Genomic DNA, 25,255 nt, shown 5'->3' with positions numbered 1-25,255 from the left:
TAGCTCTATGTGATTCTGGCTTTCAGGCAATACAGACAGCAGTAGTTTGAACTGCACACTTGAAAGCTGGCAACAACACTGCCAGCTGCCTTGGATCTTCTTTTCCATACAGAGTATGTTGAGTCTCACCACTTACTGTAATGAAGGGCAGCTGTCTGTAAATGCAAGATAATGTCCACAACAAAACACAAGACTCAATTGTATCTGAGTATTTTAAAATGGGCAAACATGATATCGTTTATAGGTGAGAGGAATGGAACAATTTGTAGTTACAATGCATATATAGAAGAAACCATATACAAGAAATGTGATCTATTGCTGAATACGTTCATGTATGATAAGAGTTATCATGTAGGCATGATAGAAAATACCAAATAAATTCAGACACATCCTGTGAAGTTTTAACAGGTCAGTACAGCCTGCACAAAAGAGTAACTGAGATACTCATGAAACTTGAATGGTAATATGGAAGAAAGACAGCAATGTTTTTGTGAAATACTGTCGAACAAATTTAGAGGACTGGGATTCAAGGACGGCAATTCTATGGAATCTTTTGATAATTCTGTGAAAAGGGCAATGAGAATAAGATAAGAGATTAAGGAACCAACTAAGACCATCATTCAACTCAACAGATGCATGGAATGCAACAGGAAGTCATTATTACTGGGTTTAAGTATCCTCCACCATGCACTAAACAGTGGCCTCCACAGTACAGATCTAGCACTTTCAGTTGATAACAATTTATATTACACTTTCCTAATGCAAATGTGCTGTACAGTATATACCTGTAGCTGTTGACAACGCTGGGCAATGCTTTCCATGTGATGATTGTTGTCTGCGATTAACTTTTGACCAGCAGCACAGATATCTGCACAACGATCTCCATGTGCAGCAAAGTCTGTTTCAAAAGCATCATGTTTCTTTAGAAGGCCTTGAACTGCAGCCATTGTATCTCCATAATCTTCTACTCCCAAGAGTTGTTGCTTCTCACTGGAACATTTAATTTTCAGTTTATTAAATAAGTATAAATTTTATGTCAGAAATATTTTTTTTAATTTATTCAGTTGAAATTACATTTCCAAATCAAACTAAGCTCCACTGGTAATGAGTATGGGGACTCTGCTTGTGGTTTGTTCTTGGGAAGTTAGTATTTTGATCGACTGAGGAAGAAACATTGGCTTTCTCATTCACTTTAATAGCATGTAAATAAAACTAATTGAGTGTCAAGCAGATATATTAGTAACTAGTACCTTATCCAAGCTTCTTCTTCTTCCACTTTTGCCAAAAACTGCTGATATGTAAGGGACTCATCCAGCTTCTGACCACGAGTAGCTGCCATCTGCTTAAGCTCTGCCCATGCCTGATTAAGGAGCTTGAGACGCTGAAAATCACAATTATTTGCTGTTGATGTACAACACATTGCTGAACAACATAAAACTAAATTATATCCTCTGAGTATTAAATATTTTGTGGCATATTTATGAAACTGATTTTAAGCAGTCTCACAAGAAGCAAAATTTTACATATACATGAGTTGGACAAAAATATGGAAACACTGAACGTAAATGCAGCTGCTAGGCAAGGCTGTAGATAACACTGTTGTATTTGACCATGAACAGCACCTGTGAGATGTCCTCAATATTTTCCAAGCGTCAGTTGTGGTCAGATCAATGTTCTGCGTAGCAGTTAAGTGCATTATGTCAGGGTGTAGTGAATTCAAATGTGGACAAATTGTAGTTGCTCATATAGTGGGTGCTTCTGTAACCAAGGTAACCGAAAGTGTTTCACGATTCAAGAGAAGATTTATACCACATACAGAGAAAGTGGAAAAACACGATCTGTTAAGTCCCAACACGGACAAAATTGTCTGTTGAGTGATCTTAACAGACTGTCACTGAAGAGGATAGTGACAAGAAATAAGAGGATGCCAGTTGCAAAAGTTACTGCAGAACTGAATGTCGCACTTGCAAACCCTGTTAGCACCAAAACAATATGAAGGCAGCTCGATAAATAAGGAATTTCAGTGCGAGCTGGAATTCCAAAACCACACACCAGTGATACAAATGCCAGTGACAGTAAAATGTGGTGCCAAAGCCATAAAACCTGACTATCGAGCAATGGAAGACAGTAATTTCATCAGGTGAGTCCTGTTTCACACAGTTTCCAACTTCTGGCAGGGTTTAAATCCCAAGAGCAAAACACAGCGGGGGTTAGGTGATGATTTGGGCAGCCATATTATGGTATTCCATGGGCCCCATAATTACCCTAAAACGTTGCATTACTATCACTATGGCTGATTAGCCCAATCCCATGCTCCAGTGTTTGTTTCCTAATGTTGATGCTGTGTTCGTAGAAGACAATGCTCCTGTTCACACAGCTCACATCATCCAGGATTGGCTTTGTGAGCATGAGGATGAATTGCTCCATTTCCCTTGGCCACCAGTCATCAGATCTCAATATTCTTGAACCTTTGTTGTCTACTTCGAAGACAAGAGCGCATGATCGCTATCCACTTCCATCAACACTGCCTGAACTTTTCACTACTTTGCAGGTTGAATTGTGTAAGATTCCCTTGAAAACTATACAAGACTGGTATTTATCCATTCTGAAATGACTGGAAGCTGTTTTGAATGCCAATGTGTTTCCTACACGAGATTAGGTAATTCGGTAAGAAAATTCTCTCAGGCTTCCAGCCACATCAAGTGATTTAAAATCCACGAGCTGAATGCTCCTCAGACATTTTCAAGTGACAATGGTTATAAGATTATAGCCACGCTACCTTCAGTGATGTCATTGGTGCTTGCTCCAGCACCATATGACTCAATGCTTTCACTGTGGACCTGCCGCACCTGCTTCGACCTTCTGATGGACGAGTTCCAAGCTGTGCTTAGCTACATGCTGCCATCTTTACTAATGGTGTTGTCACAACTTTCTGTCTTGACTGGTTCTTTTATGACACTATCTTAAGAACTATTGGTCCATGCATTAACATGTCTCATCCAATGCAGTACGAGGTCCATTTACTAGGGCTTGATTTCTAAGGATACCATAGGCAGACAGCACTGTTCAATAGTATGCACAGTTTGTCCAACAAAAAAACTGTCCACACCCACATGGTATTTTACATACTCTTAGTGTTCTAAGACCTACATATCTTTCACAGACCTCATGAGCTGTTGACTTTTGCAGGTGCCCTGAAGACCGAATTGATTTTATGCCTATTTACGAGCTGGCTATCTTTCCTACTACTGAGCCACTGAATGACGAAAATGCAAGATACTTCAAGTACTCCTGAGGGGGTCTACTGGTAATTTTCTTGGGAAAGATGGCTTGCAAAATCTGACACTGATAGCCGTTTTCCATGAATACTTTATGAAAGTAGCTTAGTTTGGTAGATTTTCAGTGTCAAACAGCTTCTGCTCAATGCTTCAAGGCCCTCAGAACAGAACTGTTCTGCGAAGGGTGGCAGCAGCTGGTAGTTTGCAGGTATAGGTCTATATGGGTGGGTTTCCAGTCAACACTGATTGAGACACCCATCTGCATTATGGCAGACAAGAACGTCAAGGAATGGTAAGACACCACCCGTCTCTACCTACAATGTGAACTTGATGTTGTCAAGAAAGTTGTTAATATGTTCCAAGAATTCTCCCAGCTTTTCACACCCATGATACCACACAGTGAACATGTTGCCTACATAAGGATAAAAGCAGCTATGTATTGTAGGAGCCATGTCCACGGTATGTCCTTAAAGTGCTCCACAAACAGAGTGGCTATAAATGAACTAATGGGCTTCCCATCATGGTGCTGTCTGTCTGGTTAAAATATTGTCCACCATACAAAAAATACAATGACATTGGAGTGTGTTTTAATAAATCCACAACACTGTCGTCAATTAACTGGGAGAGCATATCTACATGATCTTTGATGGGAACGCACCTGAATAAGGACACCACATCAAAGCTAACCACCATATCTCCTCCTCCATGACACAAGCTTGTGGATTTTAAGCCACTTGATGCAGCTGAAAGTGGGAGAGAATTTTACCTGTATACACTAGACTCTCACTAATCCAGCCATTCCTTGCACATACGGGTGCTGGGTCAGTGGAAGTGATAGATTACTGAAAGTGTCTGAAATTTAGTTTAAGCATATAGGGACTATACTATATTAAATCCAAAGTACATTCATTTTCGTAGAAAACTTTGTTCTCGAGCGTTTGCATATGCAGTAGTATCAATCTCTACAAAACACATCCCGACTTTTTAGTTGTCACAATGATGATATGTGATGCTGGCACGCAACGTCTTTACAATCATTAAATCAGTACTGCATTATCTGGCTGTTGCATAATGCACTCCAGGAACATATCTTTCAGCTTAAGTCCAGCAGTGTGAGACATCATCTTGCTCTCTCTTCCTATGTCGTTTCCATGACTTTCATCACTAATATTCTTCATACTTTTGATTCTTTCTTCATTTGTTAAAATTTGATCTATCTTGCAGTTTTCCTCATTTATTCGCTTAGCAACATATTCTTGATAAATTCCTTAGAACTACTTAAACCTAACTAACCTAAGGACATCACACCCATCCATGCCCGAGGCACGATTCGAACATGAGGTCGCGCGGTTCCAGACTGTAGCGCCTAGAACCGCTCCACCACCCAGGCCGGCACGTTAGTTCACAACAATCTTGTTCCGGCATATGCGACATCATTATGTCTATGCAAAGTACCATCCTTCACTAGATGAATTTCACAAAATTACCGTGCATCATTTCTTTGTTTTACAGATAGCATTTTTATGTAAATGTGAAACTTTAACATTTTGTCTCTTTAGCACTGACATATGACAAGTACTTTTGACTGTTAAATTGCTTGCACTGGCATATCCCTACCTGTTCAATTTCTGGAACACCCAAATTTGAGACATCCATTAACTTCTCTCCAGCTTCCTGAACAGCCTGAATGGCTGGTTCATGTGATGCAAGTTCAGTCTCCAATCTCTTGTGCTTCTTTTTCAGGTTCTGAACACCAGTCAAATCGCGGCCATAGTCATCAGATCCAACAAGCAATTTCTTCTCTCTGCAAACAAGATAACATAAGATTTCAAAATTTTCTATTGTATAAAAGATCCATTGTAAATATCTATAAGCGATTTACATTTTCGATCATTCGTATGAAACTAATTACTTACATGTATAATGAAAAATTCTGGCAGGATGTAAATAATTTTGGAGTAAAGGTAAACAGCTCAGTGAATAGTAAAAGCTCTGTGCTGCTGACAACTCAATGCCTCTACTGTACTGGAATTTGTTATCTTTACTCCTAAATTATATGTGTAAGTCTTGTTTCTAAGTCTATTACCCCCCTGTGGATTTTAACAAACTTGACATCTGAGAATGAATAAACACAAAAAAGAGCAAAGTATGTTGAAGAATTATCCAAGTCACCACAAGTGCTAAAATCAAATTTATAGTGTACTTATGTGGTCTGAACACTGTGAGGTCTAAAGTAGAACATTATCTCATATACCCTTCTTCAATAAAAATCATTGTTATGGATAAAACCCAAGTTTAACAACAAAACAGACATATTCACTGATGCAAAATGTTGTGTACTCTTTACATAAATTGAAAGTAGTCAGTTTAGCTTGCATCAGATCCTTTTGTCAATAAATTTTAATTCCAAGAAAAATTAGAAAACGCTGCACAAACAACCTGAAGCCTTTACGAATACGCAAATGTAACTGTGAACAGAAATAAGCATTGCAATGTCCAAATATTGCACACATAACTGACAAGGGAAATAAATAACAAGTTAAGAAAAATAAGACTTGAATTAAAATGACTTCAGGAGTAGGCACACTGCAGAACTTGTGTACAGGTGAATATTCTCCTACATTTCCAAAAATATTATTCAGGTACATTTTTTAAGGAATGAAAGGAAACATAAAAGCAAAACAAATTATTGAAAAGAACTTTAAATAACACAACTTTTGCATAAAAGCAATTTCACAGTCACTAAATGTACAATATTCATAATGAATAGCAGCGTAGTTTGGTAGCTACCATCATTACACATGTTTCAAAGACTGATTTTTTCCAGTGACAAGAAGAAACTTTCAGTCTCATTATACTGTGTGTGATACTCAACAGAAAAAAAATGCAGGACAACACAATGAACATAATTTGCAATAATGCAAAAGGGAACAAAATACAACAGTGAACTGTTTCCCAATATACATGAGAAACACTTTCAAGTACAATACAGTAAAATGGTACAATTTTCAGAGTAACAACCTATCGCTGGCAGGAGGAAGGAAGGGGGAGGGGGAGGGGGAGGGGGAGGGGGAGGGGGAGAGGGGGAGGGAGGGAGGGAGGGAGGGAGGGAGGGGGAGGGGGAGAGGGGGAGGGAGGGAGGGAGGGAGGGAGGGAGGGAGAGGGAGAGAGAGAGAGAGAGAGAGAGAGAGAGAGAGAGAGCGTCCAAATTTGCTTCCTAGAGATTTTCACTGTATGCTAAAAAAAGAATTGTTTCTTCATAAAAGTTAAGAAAACTAACAATTAGCACTTATTTCATTAAGTTTTTGTGATTGCAGCCTGATGACATCTGATGTCTAGCCACAATATTTCAGGTGCCAAACATTCAGCCATCTTCATGAGTAAACTAACACTTTTTTCAAGATACTCCACAATTTACATCATGCTTAACTCTGCTAAGTATGAAGGATACTACAGTTCTGTCAAATGCAGCTGAGCTATTGGGAGTGTAGGTGTTTGGGATGTCCAAGATATTACTACATATATTTAACCAACTCAGGAGCAATGCCATCACAAAACAAATCAACATAATGAAAATTAATATTATAATATTTTCTGCATTTAACTTGGTGAACGTTTCAAATCTTCATACTGTAATATTGTTATGTTACTTTAGAGCTATTGCTGTAGCTATCTACAGCAATGGACAATGTATAGCAAAAACACAGAAAAAAATAATGTGTGTAAACCTTGGCATAATTTACTATGAGTTTTGATGTTTTTTACCGGTCTGTACAAATAGTGGAATCAATACTCAACTACTAAGTTCTAAACCATCCTCAAGCAACATCCAAGAACAGGTAAGTATGACTTACTTTATCCAAGATTCTTCATCTGCGATATCCCTGAAGAACTGATGGAGCGTATTCGCTTCATTCAATCTAGCCTGACGATGAGCTGCAAGATTCTTTATACGTTCATAGCGTTCATTTATTGATTGTCGTTTCTCTTGAATACTTGCTGTATCAAACTGACCACTCTCAATTAGTGAATCAGCTTGTGCATTCATGTCTGTAACAAAGGGGGTTCAATGAGTCTAAGAAATAAAATTCACAATTTACCTATCAACATAACTTTTTTGCACTCACCTTTAATGCGATCTTCATGTGCCTGTATATCAGCCTCAACAAGCTGATGCTTCTTTATCAGATTCTGCACAGATGCAAGGTCTTTTCCTGAGTCCTCAGATGTCAAAAGTGATTCTACTTCTCCTAACCAGAAATCAAGATCTTTCACAGCAGCAATATATGTTCGCTGTTTGTTGGCTTCCTTCAGCTTCACTGTTTTCTCTGTTGTTTTCTGGGTCAAGTACTCCCACTGATCTGCTATAGATGCAAGCCTGGCCTGTAAGCATACATACATATACAATTACTCCTACACACTTTAAAATTTTGGGATTATTTATAAATCTGTTAAAAGCACTGTACTATACTGAATAAGAGGAAAATTCTGCCTTTATTAGAAAAGCCAAATTACAGCTTTTTATGAAAACAAACATTAAATTTGAAAGCAACTGGACATGAAAATCATTTTGTAGCTGAGCTTGTCTACTATATCATACAACCTAAACTTTTACAAAAAGAAGGAACCATTCATCCTACAACATGCTGGACAGTGTGTAGGCACAAAACAAGGCACTAAACACACTTTTTCAGCTTTTGAATGTGTGTGGTGCTGCAGGTCAACTAGTATGAAGTGTCAATTCAGATAAGGTGGACAGGATGAATGTAGAATGGTACAGAAAATTTCTCACGGAAAGATAACTTAAATGAATGACATTATTATGAAATTAATATTGTAAAATGCAGCAACAGATTTTCACAGATGTATACCTTCATGATGGGTACTCAGTACACAGAAAAGACTATACAAAAAACTAAGTCTGCATTACATTTCCATTCACCCTGATCCTGGAAATTGATAAGATGGTTCTACTCTCCTGATCAACTTCAGAGACAAATGTAAAAACATACCTGAACTGCTTCTTCAGATCCTGCACACTGATGCTTGTCTATGAGATTCTGACCCATGGCAATTACACTCTGGATTCTGTCAGCATTAGCAGCAAGTTCTGCTTCAAAAGCTTGGTGTTTCTGGTGCTTTGATTGTATATTGGCAGGGTCCTTGTAACTTTCTTCTGTAGCTAGTTGCAGCTTCTCTGCAATCCAGTTCTCCATTTCATCTGCATCACGGCTAAACACAAAAATTATAATTTGTAACAAACGAGATCAGAGTGGAGGAGGTATCTTAAATGATAAGTTATTAGTGAGGCATCATTTCCATACCTGAACTGTTGCAGAGTCTGTGATTCGCCTAAGCGTGAGCGTTTCTCAATCAAAGCTTCTTTCAAGTGACGCCACCTGTCAAGCACCTGACAGCGCTTCTCATCAATTTGTTTAGAAGCGTAATGATCAGCACCAATTAACTGGTCAGCCAATGTCTGAAGTGCTGCAATCTTTTCTTCCTGCAACCCAAAGAAAAATGACACGTATTATTCTGGATCACAATCAAAGCATGACTCCTGTCTACTGCCCCAAGACAGAAACATGGGTAGACATTCTCGTAGGAAAATTCCACACCAGCACAAATATGCAAAATTTTTCTGAGAAAGACAAAGTATCCTTTGGAGGACACTGTCAGATAAATACTATGTACTGAAAGTACATACCTCCCATGTAGCACTAATGACATTAAAAATCTGTACTTCATCTAAATATGGAGGAAACCAAGAACACAAGTTGAATATTTTGATCAAAATTTCATAAAATTGAAGAGTGGAAAAAGGGGGGCAACTTACTTGGAACATCCTAAGTGTCACAATAGGAAACTGACTGGTTCTAAGTGCCAATATGAAAGTTTTTGCTTGAATAGTAGCACTATTTTTATTTGTGACAACGCAAGTAAAAAGCTATAGCAGCAGTATTTTAACTACTGTTTTCACATATCATACCGCAGCAAAGAAAGTGACAAGATGAAAAACAGTATCTTTAGTTTATGTCACTGAAACTTGTGTGAAGTATGCCACCATGCGCAAAAATGTAATGGAACTTACTGCCAACAATACTTATTTGAAATTTAATAGAAACTTACACTATTTTAATGTAAGTTTTATAAAATTAATCCATTTCAAGTCAAGTTATCTCAATTACTGGATTTTTGAGTGGTGTCACTGTTCTTGACATGGTGCAATGTATCATTTCTCAGTTCTATTAAATTTTATACACGAAAATAATAAAATTAAAATAAAGGAAAAAACTTAGTACTGACTTCATCTTACACAACTCCATTCTTGTAATTAGATGTAGAAAAGTTTCACAGTAAAACTACCTGTGCAGTTGTTGAAGAAATGGCATCATCAACAGCCTTTTTGTTTTGTAGATGAAGCATGGTATGTTATGCCACATTCTTTCCTCTTTTGAATACATTAACATTTTCCCATTCTTCTGTTTCTGAATAAGAATTTATATATATAGCTACTGGAGATGGATGAGTCGTACTGCATTTAGAGATCTTACACGTCTGAATGGACAGCTATGTTTAAGTAACATATTTAAAATCAAAGTAGTTGGTTGTGTGCACTGGAAGTACACGGACTGGACTCACAACTTCAACTGAGCCAACAACCTTGTTTAACTCTCGTGGAACAAAGCCCTTGCTTATCTATTTTCATTTCTTTGTAACTGCAAAATCTCAGCTCAAAAAGCTGTGCCCACTCACCAGAAACTTGTGTTTTAACTCTTCAAACCATCCCAAAATAAATGGAGGAGACTGTGTCCCACAGTATTTGGAAATCCATTGCGAAGCACTGCTTGGTACAAGGCAATGTGCCAACTAATAATGAACATTTGAAACATTTTCTTCATGGTTTGACACTTGGAACAAGTCTAGGAAGATTTAACAGTGTACCTAGAACACAACAGCACTGAAAATGCATTTTGTGAAAAATGACGCTTAGAATAGTTTCCATTTCCACTCTTCAATTTTTGTGTTCATCAAAAGAACATACCACATGGTAAAGGACCATTACAGTGAAACAGCAAAACTTCTGCAACCAAAACCTTTATTTCTATTTGTACAGATAAGGAGAAAGGTGGAAAGAAAATGGGAGGGTAGTTTTAATGACAAGGATTTGTCAATCAAGAACCAAAAGAGGAGAACCAAGGTTCTAAGGAACAAAAATCAAGATCCACACACACATGGGACTCAAAGCCCCCAGACGTTAATTACGCATTGAATGAATCAGTTTATACTTTGCTGAAGAGTAAAAAATGTGAACTAAGGAGAAACGAGGAGATTAGTGTTTAACGTCTCACTGATAACAAGGTTATTAGAGACAGTGCATAAGACTGGATTGGGAAAGTATAGGGAAAGAAATCAGCTGTAATCTTTCAATGGAACCATCTTGGCATTTGCCCGAAGCAATTTAGGAAAATCGTGGAAAACCTAAATCACAATGGCCAGACACAGGCTTGAATCATCATCATCCTGAATGTGAGTCCAGTGCGCTAACCACTGTGTCACCTCATTTGGAACAATAATTATCTCAGTATTAGACATTAACAGAGAGTGATGAGAAGGTACAGGTACAATGCTGAGGTAACTATTCTAGCAAGTTTCTCAGCTTAAGGATCAATAAATAAGAATTGTTTTGGCAATGTGAAGCTACAGTTCTTTGCACAATAATCACTCCAAAACTTCAGAACTTCACATACAGAATGTGTGTGCGACATATTTGGCTCGGACCCCTATGCTTAACACACACTGATTGCTTCAACATTCAATTCTTGTCCAATCCCTGCCTTTTTTCTTACAGCCCTATTGCACAACAAATAAAACTGAAGACACTGACCCAGTTACAATGTGAGTGGGTAACTTCCCCATCCCCTGCACAACATATGCACTTTCACTTCTAACTTCATAGTTTTCCCATTCTTTTTTATCTTTTGCCTCCTTTCCCATAGTTCCTCCTCTCTTTCTCTACACTTTCTAAGTTTGTACATTTTCTTCTTTTACTCCCCATGTCACTTCTTGTGGCTGATCTCTTTAGTTAAATTTTCTGATTGTAACTATTTTCTCTTTAGTTGTAGACAGTTAATTTTTAGAACTTTTTTTCCCTTTTGTTGCTCACCAGCATGCAGTGTCCAGATGGCATAGTGGTTAATGAGTTAATGTAGCATACATGCAGCACTTTTTAGTCCATCTTCCAACAATAACGTGACTTTTTACACACACCATTTGCTTTTGGATTTCTAATGAAGGAAAACTTGCGATGGCTTTCAGTAATCCAGCTAACTCACATTCTGTTTGCAGATGACGCTGTCGTTTATCGACTAATAAAGTCATCAGAAGATCAAAACAAACTGAAGATCAAAACAAACTGCAAAATGATTTAGAAAAGACATCTGAATGGTGCGAAAAGTGGCAGTTGACCCCAAATAACGAGAAGTGTGAGGTCATCCACATGAGTACTAAAAGGAACTCAAACTTTGGTTACACGATAACTCAGTCTAATCTAAAAGCCGTAAATTCAACTAAATACCTAGGCATTACAATTACGAACAACTTAAATTGGAAGGAACACACAGAAAATGTTGTGGGGAAAGCTAACCAAAGACTGCATTTTATTGGGAGGACACTTAGAAAATGTAACAGACCTACTAAGGAGACTGCCTACACTACACTTGTCCATCCTCTTTTGGAATACTGCTGCGCGGTATGGGATCCTTACCAGATAGGACTGACAGAATACATTGAATAAGTTCAAAGAAAGGAAGCACATTTTGTATTATCGCGAAAAATGGGAGAGTGTGTCACAGAAACGATACAGGATTAGACTGGACATCATTAAAAGAAGGGTATTTTTTACTGCTACGGAATCTTCTCACGAAATTCCAATCACCAACTTTCTCCTCCTAATGTGAACATATTTTGTTGACACCAACCTACATACGGAGGAACGATCACCAAGATAAAATAAGGGAAAAAAGAGCTTGTACAGAATGATATAGGTGTTCATTCTTTCCGCGCGTTATATGAGATTGGAATAATGGAGAATTTTGAAGGTGGTTCAATGAACCCTCTGCCAGGCACTTAAATGTGATTTGCAGAGTATCTATGTAGATGCAGATATATGTACATGAATGTCATATGGAATAATGTTCTGGGGTAGCTCATCTTTAAGAAAGAAGGTCTTCATTGCATACACATGTACTGTGAGAATAGTTCGTGATGTACACTGATCAATCATCTTGTAGACATCTGTTTAAGGAATTGGACATTCTGACTACTGCTTCACAGTATATTTATTCCCTCATGAAGTTTGTTGTAAATAATCCACTACAGTTCACGAGGAACAATGAGGTGTCTAATTACAATGCCACAGGGAAAAATGACATTTATTACTTCACATTAAGGTTGTCATTAGCAAAAAAAGGGTGCAGAAGGCTGCAACAAAAAATTTTGATCATTTATCCAGTGATATAAAATGTCTGACAGGCAGCAAAATAAAATTTGGTAACAAACTGAGGAGGTTTCTCCTTGACAGCTCCTATTCCATGTAAGAATTTCTGTTATTGTAATGTGTAAAAGGTGGTAGGTAGGAATTACTAACTCACATCTGTATAAATTTTTAGAATGTAACCGTATGCACAAATTAATTTGCGGTACAAATATACAGGGTGTTACAAAAAGGTATGGCCAAACTTTCAGGAAACATTCCTCACACACAAAGAAAGAAAATATGTTATGTGGACATGTGTCTGGAAACGTTTACTTTCCATGTTAGAGCTCATTTTATTACTTCTCTTCAAATCACATTAATCATGGAATGGAAACACACAGTAACAGAATGTACTAGCGTGACTTCAAACACTTTGTTACAGGAAATGTTCAAAATGTCCTCCGTTAGCGAGGATACATGCATCCACCCTCCGTCACATGGAATCCCTGATGCGCTGATGCAGCCCTGGAGAATGGCGTATTGTATCACAGCCGTCCACAATACGAGCAGGAAGAGTCTCTACATTTGGTACCGAGGTTGCGTAGACAAGAGCTTTCAAATGCCCCCTTAAATGAAAGTCAAGAGGGCTGAGGTCAGGAGAGCGTGGAGGCCATGGAATTGGCCCACATCTACCAATCCATCGGTCACTGAATCTGTTGTTGAGAAGCGTACGAACACTTCGACTGAAGTGTGGAGGAGCTCCATCGTGCATGAACCACATGTTGTGTCGTACTTGTAAAGGCACATGTTCTAGCAGCACAGGTAGAGTATCCCGTATGAAATCATGATAACGTGCTCCATTGAGTGTAGGTGGAAGAACATGGGGCCCAATCTAAAATGAGCTCTAACATGGAAATTAAGCGTTTCCGGACACATGTCCACATAACATCTTTTATTTATTTGTGTGTGAGGAATGTTTCCTGAAAGTTTGGCCGTACCCCTCTGTAACACCCTGTATAATGACTCGTTCCACATCATAACCACCTATCATGGGAAATGATCCATGGAAAATGTTACTTACTAACTTACTAACAGAAGAAAACACACTTTTATCTGTGAGTCACAAACTTATGTCCCTTTCACCTCTCGTTACTGGTGATCCTTTCTTTCTCCATAATTTTTAAATGGGCAGGATTCAGATTCTAGGCCCATTTTCTAGAGTTACATTGTTTATAAAACAGAGACAAAGATGTTTTCTTGGGTATAATCTAATATTTCCTTGTCACTTGACAATTCCCGTTAAGTGCAATTGTGAAATAATTAGCTATCTAAAGGAGTAAAGAAGTATATTACCACGAACTTGTCAAGAGAAGATTGCCTTTGAATCAAGTGGACAGAGTTGGTATTAATAATAAAGCAAAGATCTAATAGCAACAGCAACAGCAACACTGGCTCCTAAGAATAGTATACACTGTCTTGTTTTTAAAAGTAAACTATTATATTGGACAAGTAACCAAGGAAGGAAGGAAGGACCATTAGAGATTAACATCCTATTGACAATGGGGATTAGCCTCAGCTTGGAAAAGGAAAGTTCAAGAAATCAGAAATGTCTCTCGTTTAAGGAATCACACCAGCATTTGCCTCAAGTGATTCGTCGAAATCATACAAGACACAAATCAGGAAGGCTGGATTTATATTTGAACCTTGGTCCTTCCATGTCTTAGGCAATGTGCCACTTCGCTTTTTACAAGGGGGTGGACGATAAGTGACTATGATGACTTCTGTTCGTACTCCAACAAAATACTTACATGAGCATTTATGGCTTTGTCAAAATCTTCATGTTTTTTGATGAGAGCTTCGACATTATCTCCCTTTGAATCAACTTCTTCTGCAGCAAGAAATGCTTCCCTAGCTGACATCCAGTTTTCAGCCTGTTCACAATCTCTATAGAACAGCTGTAACTCTAAACACTGATCAAGTTGCATTCGTCGTGCAATCCAAGCCCTGAAATGCATCAATACTGTGTTAATAACTATCACATGACTTATTTGTTAGTATTTCATCAAAATTTGTGTAATTTACTCAGAAGTTGTTTTTCCCAAAATAAATTTCAATAAATGTTAATCAAAGCTCAAAGAAAAAAAGAAAAAGCTAGCAGTAGCTTGAGAAGACTTTGGCTGCCCTGCAGTTTTCACTGGCAAGCTTCCTCTTCAGGCCAAAATCCCCAGTTTCAGTTGCAGCATGCACACATTTATCATTTCTTATTCATCATTCTTATTCATCTACCTGGCCATTAGGCATCCCCAGACTCTTCAGTCTAACTATACCTTAGTGACAACAAAATTGTTGCCTTTTTACGATTAAATCTACATTCGGCAATTTCTAGAACATTTTCTTGCAATGAGTATTTGACACTAAGTGAAGAATAAGCTCAATATATAATCTAACAGATAATGAAAAAATGTCCTAGAGGCATACCCTGGGGAAACTGTTTGTTAAAAGAGTTATGACCCCTTGAAATCATGCCTTGTTCAACTACTGTATCTGCTTATTTTACATGATGTTACTGTAATTTCCAGAAAGTCAATTTACAAATACTTACACGAGCCTCACTGTGATTGTGATGGCATGAATTCTTATGCACAAGTCACTAAAAGTCAAGTCAAAAAACTCTTAAAACTACAAAACATTAAGTGAGTGGTAATAAATAATAGCTCTACAGTTGTTCTGAATATTTTAATTTTTACAACATTACCACTTTGATTCCCATATGAATTTGGCGACTTCACTGTTGATATGTATTCATATTATCAGTACCAGTATTTTCCTTAATATATACACTTAGCTTCAGCTTAAAATATACATTATGTAGCTTTCAAAGTCTGGTGCTCACACTGATATCGTTTTCAGGGTCACATACCACAATCGGTAAAAATGTAACCCTTATAGAAGCACATTCTTGTCTTGTCTGTCTGTCCACATGACAGTTTGGAACCCTTTTTCTGAGGAACTGGTAGATGTATCGAGTTGAAATTTATGCCACACATTAACGTCTGCACTCCATTGGTCAAGTTAAAAATGTGAAGCTTCTAAGTCAATGTGGTCATAAGATATAGACATAAATGCCACATATTTTGATACTCACAGACCCCCCTCATAAAAACCTATAGAGTACAGTATATACTTGTATAATCCATGCATTTTTTCCCAAACTTAAGGGCTAAAAACTGTGGTGCGCACATTATTCGACATATGGCTGGTACTGCTCCATCTCCAACAATAGATCCCATTATTGCATTATTGCAGCCTCAGCCTGTGATGCATCAATAGCACATTAGAAGTGAAGTATTAATGCCTTCAAACATGTTAGTAATGGCTACAAGTCCTCATTATCACTCATGCACTGCTAAAGAAAAACTGAAAATTTTTGAAGCAGCCGAGAACATTGGAAACTGTTCTGTAAGAAGAAAGTATGACACGAGATAGAACTGTATTTGTGAGTGGCGCAAAAACAAAACACGACTTCAAGAAACTAACAATAATTGCACGGCATTTTGTGGCCAAAAAGCGAAGTACTTGGGCCTCAAATAAAGGCTCTGCACTTATGTAGATAAGAAGTGACAATATGGATGCTCGGTGACGAGTGAAATGTGCTAACTTAAAGCATTGGCTTTAGCCAAAGAACTAGTTTTACCAGTTTCAAATCTAGCCAGGGCTGGCTATTAAGATTTTTAAACTGAAATGAATTAGGATTCCAGAGGGAAACTAACATCGCTCAACTGTTTCCAGCTGATTTTGAGGAAAAAATAAGGCAGTTTCATCGATACGAGATAAATCTGCGACATAAACAGTCCTATATGTTATCGCACATTGGTAATGAGGATCAAATGTCAGTTTATTTTGAGATGCCACTCAACAACACCGTGAACAGGAAAGGATAATCCAGCATCATGACACAAACTGGTGGCAGTGAGAAGCAAAGGTGTACAGTTGATGAAGTGTGTAACAGGCGATGGATGTAAGCTGCCACCTTATGTGATATTTAAAAGGAGTACTACTCTGAAAATATCACTGAAAGGCATATTAGCAAGAGTAAATCCGAAAGGGTGGATTAATTGGGTGATGCATGTTTGGCAACATCGTCCTTGTATGTTACTGAATGTACGTAACATGTTGGTCCAGGAGAGCTTCTGTGTAGATACAACTAAGGAAGTGCGACAAAAATTAAAAATGGAAAATTGACATGGCCATTATCCCTGGAGGCTTAACATCCATCCTGCAATCACTACATGTGTGTATAAATCAGTCATTCAAAGCTGCACTTAAACAGCGATACACACGATGCATGGCTGATGAAAACCACAAGTTCACACTGTGTGGAAAAGCAAACAGCCGAATTTGTCCCACATTTGTGAGTGAGTTCATAGGACTCCATTCCACAGCCACTGGTGGAAAAATCCTTCAAAAAATGTGGTATCACAAATTCAGTTGATGGAACGGAGGACGACACACTATGGGAGGACGGTGACGACAATTATTCTCCCGATAGTGGTGACGATGAAAGTGATGATGAATAGGGAGGTAAGGAGCACATGTATTGACCAAAATGTTTCATTGCACATAGGTAGGCCTAGAGTCCCAGCTGGTGGGGATAATGTTCCCCACCCGGCTAATGGGCCAGATGACCGGCCCACTGGCCAGCCAGCTGCATGCTGCTGAATTGGCTGCATTTTAACAATTTATCAATCTGTAGAAAAGCATGTGAAGATTATGATGTGTTTCTCAAGCCAATTTATATTATATGTAATTTTGAACACATCATTACGTTAGAGAAATTTTTTAAAAAATAAAACAAATTAAAGCAAAAAAAAAAAAAATTCCATCCCTCAAAATTAGGGCTCACAGATTGTTCGAGTATATACAGTACTTGCTGTTGGTCTAGAATCTTGAAATTTGGCAAGAATCAATGCTTCACTGTATATGAAAAAAAGAAAAAAATATATATTCAGAAATTTTTTAAATTTGTTCTTATATCATACAAAAGAAATTCTTTTACCATTTGTTATGCGACTTCAAACTTGAAATTAACACACTCTTGAAAGTCTTTGATTCCCCGGGACTGATATCTTCCAGTATGAACATGGAAAACAGGCAAAAATTATCAACTTCCTCGATTCCCGGATCAACTGTGTACATACACAATTAATTTTGTTTGGAGCCCTCAGAGTGAGAGTTCTACTCACACCTGGCCAATTCTCTTTAATTTAATGCCTAAATAGGTTTATAGTAAACAACTTATTGTATTCCCTTTTCCACCACTCACATGTAAACAAATCTTAAAACTTGGTAAGTACTATTGTAAATCTCACAACTGCACTTACTTTTCAAGTTCTTGACGGGCTTCTGCCATGCTTTCCAATTTTTCTTGTATCTCAACACTTGCGTAATGACCAGAATGCAAAAGCTGTTGTCCAAATAAGTCAAAAGCTTGAAATGTCCCTGCACGAGCATCTATTTCCGTTCGATGTTCCTGGAAAAGATTTTAATCTCAGTATACAAATTTGCTTTCCTTAACTGAATAATTAATTATTCACTCTAACCTTCAGTTATGAATTAAACTAAATAAACTGGCCCCACATACAGTTTTTAATAAAAGCTCGTAATTAATTTTTGTATTTTCATATTCAAAGCCAGCACATTTCAAGAAACAGTTTGCAAACCAACAACATATTAAAACAAAATAAGTGTCTACATCAAAATAATAGAGAAACAACTGTTAAGATTTCCACTTTAAAATAATTCTCTCATAATAACTTAAGGTTAACAACTGCAACTTACTAATCTGTCTATGAGCTCATAACAGAATACTACAAACTACAACCACATTCTATAGTCATCCCTCGCATGACTTTCCAATGAGACTGAAGCACATTGACACTATCGAAGCAGTTAGCTTCTCTCAACACTAGATGTCTACGCTACAGGTCAATTTATTTATTGCTAGGTTTGGAGGTGTTATAGATTACTTCTCAAAACAAAGAGGTAGACCTGCATAAGCCATAAAAATAACTAAAGGGCACAAATCACCATAATAACCGATTTTCTTAGCCAAATGTAAAAAGTGGCTATCAAACAGCAGAATAAAATCAGCAGAACACTTGCATTTATGCTATATGGAAGTGTGTGTGTGTGTGTGTGTGTGTGTGTGTGTGTGTGTGTGTGTGTGTGTGTGTGTAACTGCTTTGCTTCTCTTGTTAACTGCAAACAGGGAGGAAAAGCAGCTTGTTCAGCATGACATCTTTTACAGTTAAAACATAAATATGACTGGAATTAACAGGCACAGACAGTGTTAGCAAAGACTTGTCAAATAAAAACTAAAATCTTGCGACCAGTCAAAGTTACAAACATTCCATAAAAGCTCATGTACAACATTTTATTAGTAAACTCTGCAAAGAAAGGGCAGCAATGATACTGAGCCTTTTAAATACATTATTACCCAAATAAAAAAAATAAAAAAAGAGGATAGAAATTTAAAACTTAATTTTGCATTTCTAAAATCACAAGGCAAATGATATTAACAATGAGACACTCTTTGTTATTGTTTTACATTTAAACAACTAAAATTTATTACAATCGGTGCCCTAGGTCAATTCTGGCAAGATTAAGGAAAGAAACTGGTCATGCCTTCATACTGTAGCTTTGCTTCAGGTGTCAGAAGGAATCATCCGCGCCACCTTCCCTCTAAGAATACGCATATGAGAACAAGGTAAAACTATTAAGTTATGTAATTTCTCTGTGTCATTTAGCAATATGATTCATAGCACATTACAGAATATCGAAAGGTGCACTTCTCACAAAAGAACAGAACTTAAAAAAATGCTAGGTTCGGAATTTTTCATCACTTGCATTTTGGATAGGTACAATTTTTGCAGTATTACCTCATGAGGGGAATGGGAGAGAGAGGTGGGGCCAAGGGAAGAGAGGGGGGGGAGAGAGAGAGAGGTGGGGTGAAAGAGAGAGGGGGCAAGGGGGGAGAGAGGGGGCAAGGGGGGAGAGAGGGGCCAAGGGGGGAGAGAGGGGGCAAGGGGGGAGAGAGGGGGCAAGGGGGGAGAGAGGGGGCAAGGGGGGAGAGAGGGGCCAAGGGGGGAGAGAGGGGCCAAGGGGGGAGAGAGGGGCCAAGGGGGGAGAGAGGGGCCAAGGGGGGGAGAGAGGGGGGGAGAGAGAGGGAGGGAGAGAGGGGGGAGAGAGGGGGGAGAGAGGGGGGGAGAGAGAGGGAGGGAGAGAGGGGGGGAGAGAGGGGGGAGAGAGGGGGGGAGAGGGGGGGAGAGGGAGCGAGAGAGAGAGAGAGAGAGAGAGAGAGAGAGGTGTGGGGTGAGGGAGGGGGGCGAGGGGTGAGGGAGGGGGGCGAGGGGTGAGGGAGGGGGGCGAGGGGTGAGGGAGGGGGGCGAGGGGTGAGGGAGGGGGGCGAGGGGTGAGGGAGGGGGGGCAGAGGGAAGGGGTGAGGGAGGGGGGGCAGAGGGAAGGGGTGAGGGAGGGGGGGCAGAGGGAAGGGGTGAGGGAGGGGGGGCAGAGGGAAGGGGTGAGGGAGGGGGGGCAGAGGGAAGGGGTGAGGGAGGGGGGCAGAGGGAAGGGGTGAGGGAGGGGGGCAGAGGGAAGGGGTGAGGGAGGGGGGCAGAGGGAGGGGGTAAGGGAGGGGGGCAGAGGGAAGGGGTGAGGGAAGGGGTGAGGGAGGGGGGCAGAGGGAAGGGGTGAGGGAGGGGGGCAGAGGGAAGGGGTGAGGGAGGGGGGCAGGGGGAAGGGGTGAGGGAGGGGGGCAGAGGGAGGGGGTAAGGGAGGGGGGCAGAGGGAGGGGGTAAGGGAGGGGGGCAGAGGGAGGGGGTAAGGGTAGGAGGGAGGGGGTAAGGGTAGGAGGGAGGGGGTAAGGGTAGGAGGGAGGGGGTAAGGGTAGGAGGGAGGGGGTAAGGGTAGGAGGGAGGGGGTAAGGGTAGGAGGGAGGGGGTAAGGGTAGGAGGGAGGGTGTAAGGGTAGGAGGGAGGGGGTAAGGGTAGGAGGGAGGGGGTAAGGGTAGGAGGGAGGGGGTAAGGGTAGGAGGGAGGGGGTAAGGGTAGGAGGGAGGGGGTAAGGGTAGGAGGGAGGGGGTAAGGGTAGGAGGGAGGGGGTAAGGGTAGGAGGGGGAGAGGGAGAGAGGGGGGCAAGGAGAGGGGAGTGAAAAAAAGCTTAGATTCATGGAGGATGAAGAAATCAGCTGCATCATTTAAACGGAACCTTACCACCATTTATCTTAAGCAGTCTAAGGAATTATGGAAAACTTAGATCTCTATAGTCAAATGTGGATTTGGACCACCATTGTTCTGAATGTGATTCCAGTGTGTTCCTACTGTGTCACTTCACTCTCTCCATGGCTGAGATACCTCTTCTAGACAAAGAGTACACAAGACAGGAGGGCATCACAACATAGGAATAATCTGGCACAGAGCGCCAGAGATCACTATACATTCAACGTGTTGGCACAATATCTTTACAAAAGTACTGAATGTTGGAACAGGTGAAACTCTGAATATGCACTTCAATGACTTTCAAGATAGAAATGAAGAGTCACGTTAAGGGCCCCCCCCCCCATCCCCACACACGCACAGACACATTTTCATAAGCAAGTATAAAGGTGAAAGTCCCATTTATACAGGTAAAACTCATTTTCTGCACAGGGTGTCACTGGTGTTCCTGCGAACTTACACGTCACTGAGGGCAAGTACAAAAGGTTCTATAAACAACCAAACTTTAAAAAAGTACTTGTCTTTTACACTGAGGTGGCAAAAGTCATGGGATACCTACTAACATCATGTCAGACAACCTATTGCCCATGGTAGAGCAGCAACTCGACTTGGCCTCAACGAGTCATTGGAAGTCCCCTGCAGAAACAATGAGGTATGCTGCCTTCACAGCCATCCATAAGAGCAAAATTGTTGCTGATGCAGGATTTTGTGCACATACTGACCTCCTGATTATGTACTATAAATGTTCAATGGGACTCATGATGGGTGATCTGGATGGCCAAATTGTTCACTCTAACTGTTCAGAACCTTCTTCAAACTAATCCTGAGCAATTTTGACCCGGTGACATACCACATTGTTACCCATAAAAATTTCATTATTGTTTGGGGACATGAAGTCTATGAATGGTTGAAAATGGTCTCCAAGTAGCCGAACATAACCATTTCCAGTCAATGGTCAGTTCAGTTGGACCATAGGTCCCTATTCATTCCATGTAAAAACAGCCCACATCATTATGTAGCCATCACCATCTTGCACAGTGCCATGTTGAAAAAGTGGATCCATGGGTTTGTGGGGTCTGCCCCATGCTCAAATCCTACCATCAGCTATTACCAACTAAAATCAGGACTCATCTGACCAGGCCACGATTTTATAGTCATCTATAGTCCAACTGATACGGTCACGAGTCCAGTAGAGGCACTGCAGGCAGTGTCATTCTGTAAGCAAATGCACTAGCATCAGAAATTTCGCCGCACTCTCCTCACAGATACATTCCTCACACATCCTACATCGGTTGTTTCATAGGTTGTTTGTCTTTTAGCAGTGACAACTCTACATGAAAGCAGTTGCTCTTTGTCAAGTTTAGGCTGTCAGCCACTTCATTCTCCATGATGAGAGGTAATGCCTGAAATTTGGTACTGTTGGCACACTCCTGACACTATGTATCTGAGAATATTGAATTTCAGAACAATTTACAAACTGGAATGTGCCATGTGCCTAGCTCCAAATACCACCCCATGTTCAAACTCTTAATTCACATCATTTGGCCATGATCATGTCGGAAACCTTTTCACACAAATTACTTGAGCGCAAATGACAGGTCCACCAATGCACTGCCCTTTATACCTTGTGTATGCAACACCCCAGCATCTGTATAGTTGCATATCGCTATCCCACAACTGTCACCTCGGTGTAATTACTTCTTGCAATATTAAATCCCACATATACAAGTTTTATTATATGCGTTACATTCCTCCTCCATCTTTTCTCCCTGAACCATGTTCCTTGAAATATAACAAATAAGTGCTGAATGTATCAATTTCTTTGGGACTGCAGAGTCATGGGCACTTTGTTTCCCTGAGATGAAAAGAAAAATGAAAGAGCACTTAACACACTTAAGTTCCACAATTATTAATTAAAAGTTCCACAACTATTAATTATGTTATCTGCAAGATGGTGATAATCATTTTGTTACCTCAGACGATGGGAACGGCAATGTTATGAAATGTATTATCGATGGATTTATACAAAGTCTACTAACCTTGAAAATCACATTAATATACATAAAATCTCTGTATACTTTGGCACACTGGTTGAAAAACACACATTAAAAATAGCCTTAATCATCCAGAGTAACTTTTGCTTTTAAACTGTGCACGCAAAATACTGTGCTGTCTCATTCGGAAGTTCAAGCATTTGTTATTTCAAAAACTGAAGAACAGATTAGGTATTTCTGGAACAGAGCTGGAATTACAACACAACACTAACATGCTTCAATTACTAAACAATTATTCATGTTTGTCACATAATGTATAGTGTTTTAGTGAAATGAAGAGTTCAGTTACTAGACTGTTAACTCATGCAGTCTGTACAACAAAACACTAGCTGTTATTATACAGAGGCATGTAAGTTAATGTCAGTGGGCCAGATCAATCCAGACTAATAATATACCTGAGCAACCCCATAGCGGGCATCTATCTCCGCTCGATGATTCTACAATGAACAAACAAAATTGACATTTAAAAAGAGATTTTTTTTGTATTTCCACAATTGACTACAAGTGAATGTTACAGGGTTTGGGGAAAACAACACATATCACTGTACTGACTGTGTTGACAAAACGAAGGTAGCATTATACAGGCAAGCAAGCAACGAAAAGGAGATTAAAATGATGCATAATTATCACTGTATGAAATGTTTATGTATAATCTGTTTCTACTTTCATAATACAGTGAAACAGTGATGTTCACATTACTGTCTAAATAAGTGAGGTGAAACACTGTGACCATCAGTTGTCCCTGTACTGTTTCCCCCTTCTTCAGTGGCAGGAGAAATACAGAGACTCAATATAAAACTGTGACAGACTGGAAATGTTTCTGTGTAAACAATATGACACCTACAGCTAATAATGCCCATAAAAATTTAAATAAAAATTCGGAGTCAAAGGTATTATATGCTGCAAGAATATAATCACAGCAGCAGTAGTACGCTGTGAAGCTGCTCCCTATTCCACTGATAACATCAATGGGTATTATTGTTCTTATTTTCATTCCACTGCTCAAAACTCTTACTTCTTTCAAAGAAATTGCAAAAACAATTTGGTTAAAAACAGTGTCACACAAGGTTTCATTAATTAAAAGGAAATAGCTTCAACAGTCAATTTATAATCAATTTGAAAAGCAAACTACATTTACATAGCAATAGTTTGCTGAAACAGGGCATTGCTTACTGACTCCAAAAGTAATTGAACAGACTGAAAAATGTTCAAAATAGCTCTCTCTCTCTTACAGTCTCTCCATAAATTGCTAATATGAACAAGAACTTTAATACAGAATCACAACTGCAGTGTTATGTATTCTTTTATATAAAACTATTTATAGTAAGATCCAGTCAAGATGTCACTACACCTCTATGTTGTGCATATAAACGACAACCAGTTGGATCAAAAAGACAGCATGTATTACTGCTAAATATCAAAAAATCCAAATCAAAAACAGGTGAATCCATTCTGCTGTGACCATGACATCTGATGACATTACTGCCTTATAATTTGACATGTATTATAAATTCCATAAAGGTTTCCATTTTTACACAGTAATATGCTCATTTTGTCTGTAGTTCATAAACATTCAAAATTTAGACTTAAACTGCCTCCAATATCAAAGCATCACTGAAAAGTACAGTATAACACAAGCAATAACTCCCCAAGGTGAAGTTTTTTTCTTTTAGTTCATGCTAATAGCACGTGGCTCGGCCCATGTCAAGCCCGAGTCTGTTATGTCTGCTAAATGTCGCTCTATATCTCAAACCTGCTGCATCAAGTTGTCATAACAAGTTGAAGAGAATTGTACAATGAAGCAAATATCAGACCTTTGAAAAATGATTTCACGTAATTATGATAAGGTAAAACAAACTATCTGCCATCACAATGTTCACAACATTAACTTTTTACTTATTTCTCTTAGTGCGAACCTGGGCTGGTACGAGAATGTTTTTCCACACAAGCAATGTACTGTTTATTCCCCCCACACCCGCCTCCCCCTGCCACTCTCCGTCCAACATAAGTTGGCTTTGGCATTCCCCTTGGGTTCTTAGTGAGACCTTTAGAATAATCCTAAGTTTAGCATTTTTAAAGTAAGTATTACATAGATAAATCACTGCAACAGAAATTTCTGTGTGGTATGAAACAAAAATATTACATTAACAACTTATGTGAAGATGACATGTG

General features: G+C 39.2%; 1 protein-coding gene across 2 annotated transcripts in view; it reads right to left on the bottom strand.

Annotated features, from left to right (window-relative positions):
• Positions 1 to 25,255, bottom strand: part of LOC126299173 (spectrin alpha chain) — a 124,164-nt gene that overhangs the window by 14,104 nt on the left and 84,805 nt on the right. For both annotated transcript variants that reach the window (XM_049990938.1, XM_049990939.1), the window contains exons 24-32: positions 18,138 to 18,286; positions 14,565 to 14,760; positions 8,603 to 8,781; positions 8,291 to 8,510; positions 7,406 to 7,661; positions 7,133 to 7,328; positions 4,896 to 5,082; positions 1,251 to 1,381; positions 786 to 990 (exon numbers count right to left, since the gene is read on the bottom strand). In XM_049990938.1, coding sequence (XP_049846895.1) covers positions 786 to 990; positions 1,251 to 1,381; positions 4,896 to 5,082; positions 7,133 to 7,328; positions 7,406 to 7,661; positions 8,291 to 8,510; positions 8,603 to 8,781; positions 14,565 to 14,760; positions 18,138 to 18,286 — 1,719 coding nt within the window. The remainder of the gene's footprint in view (positions 1 to 785; positions 991 to 1,250; positions 1,382 to 4,895; positions 5,083 to 7,132; positions 7,329 to 7,405; positions 7,662 to 8,290; positions 8,511 to 8,602; positions 8,782 to 14,564; positions 14,761 to 18,137; positions 18,287 to 25,255) is intronic.

The sequence above is a fragment of the Schistocerca gregaria genome, chromosome X (assembly GCF_023897955.1).
Source record: "Schistocerca gregaria isolate iqSchGreg1 chromosome X, iqSchGreg1.2, whole genome shotgun sequence".
NCBI lineage: Eukaryota > Metazoa > Arthropoda > Insecta > Orthoptera > Acrididae > Schistocerca > Schistocerca gregaria.
Note: the sequence above shows the minus strand (reverse complement) of the source record. Positions and strands in the feature narration are given on the sequence as shown.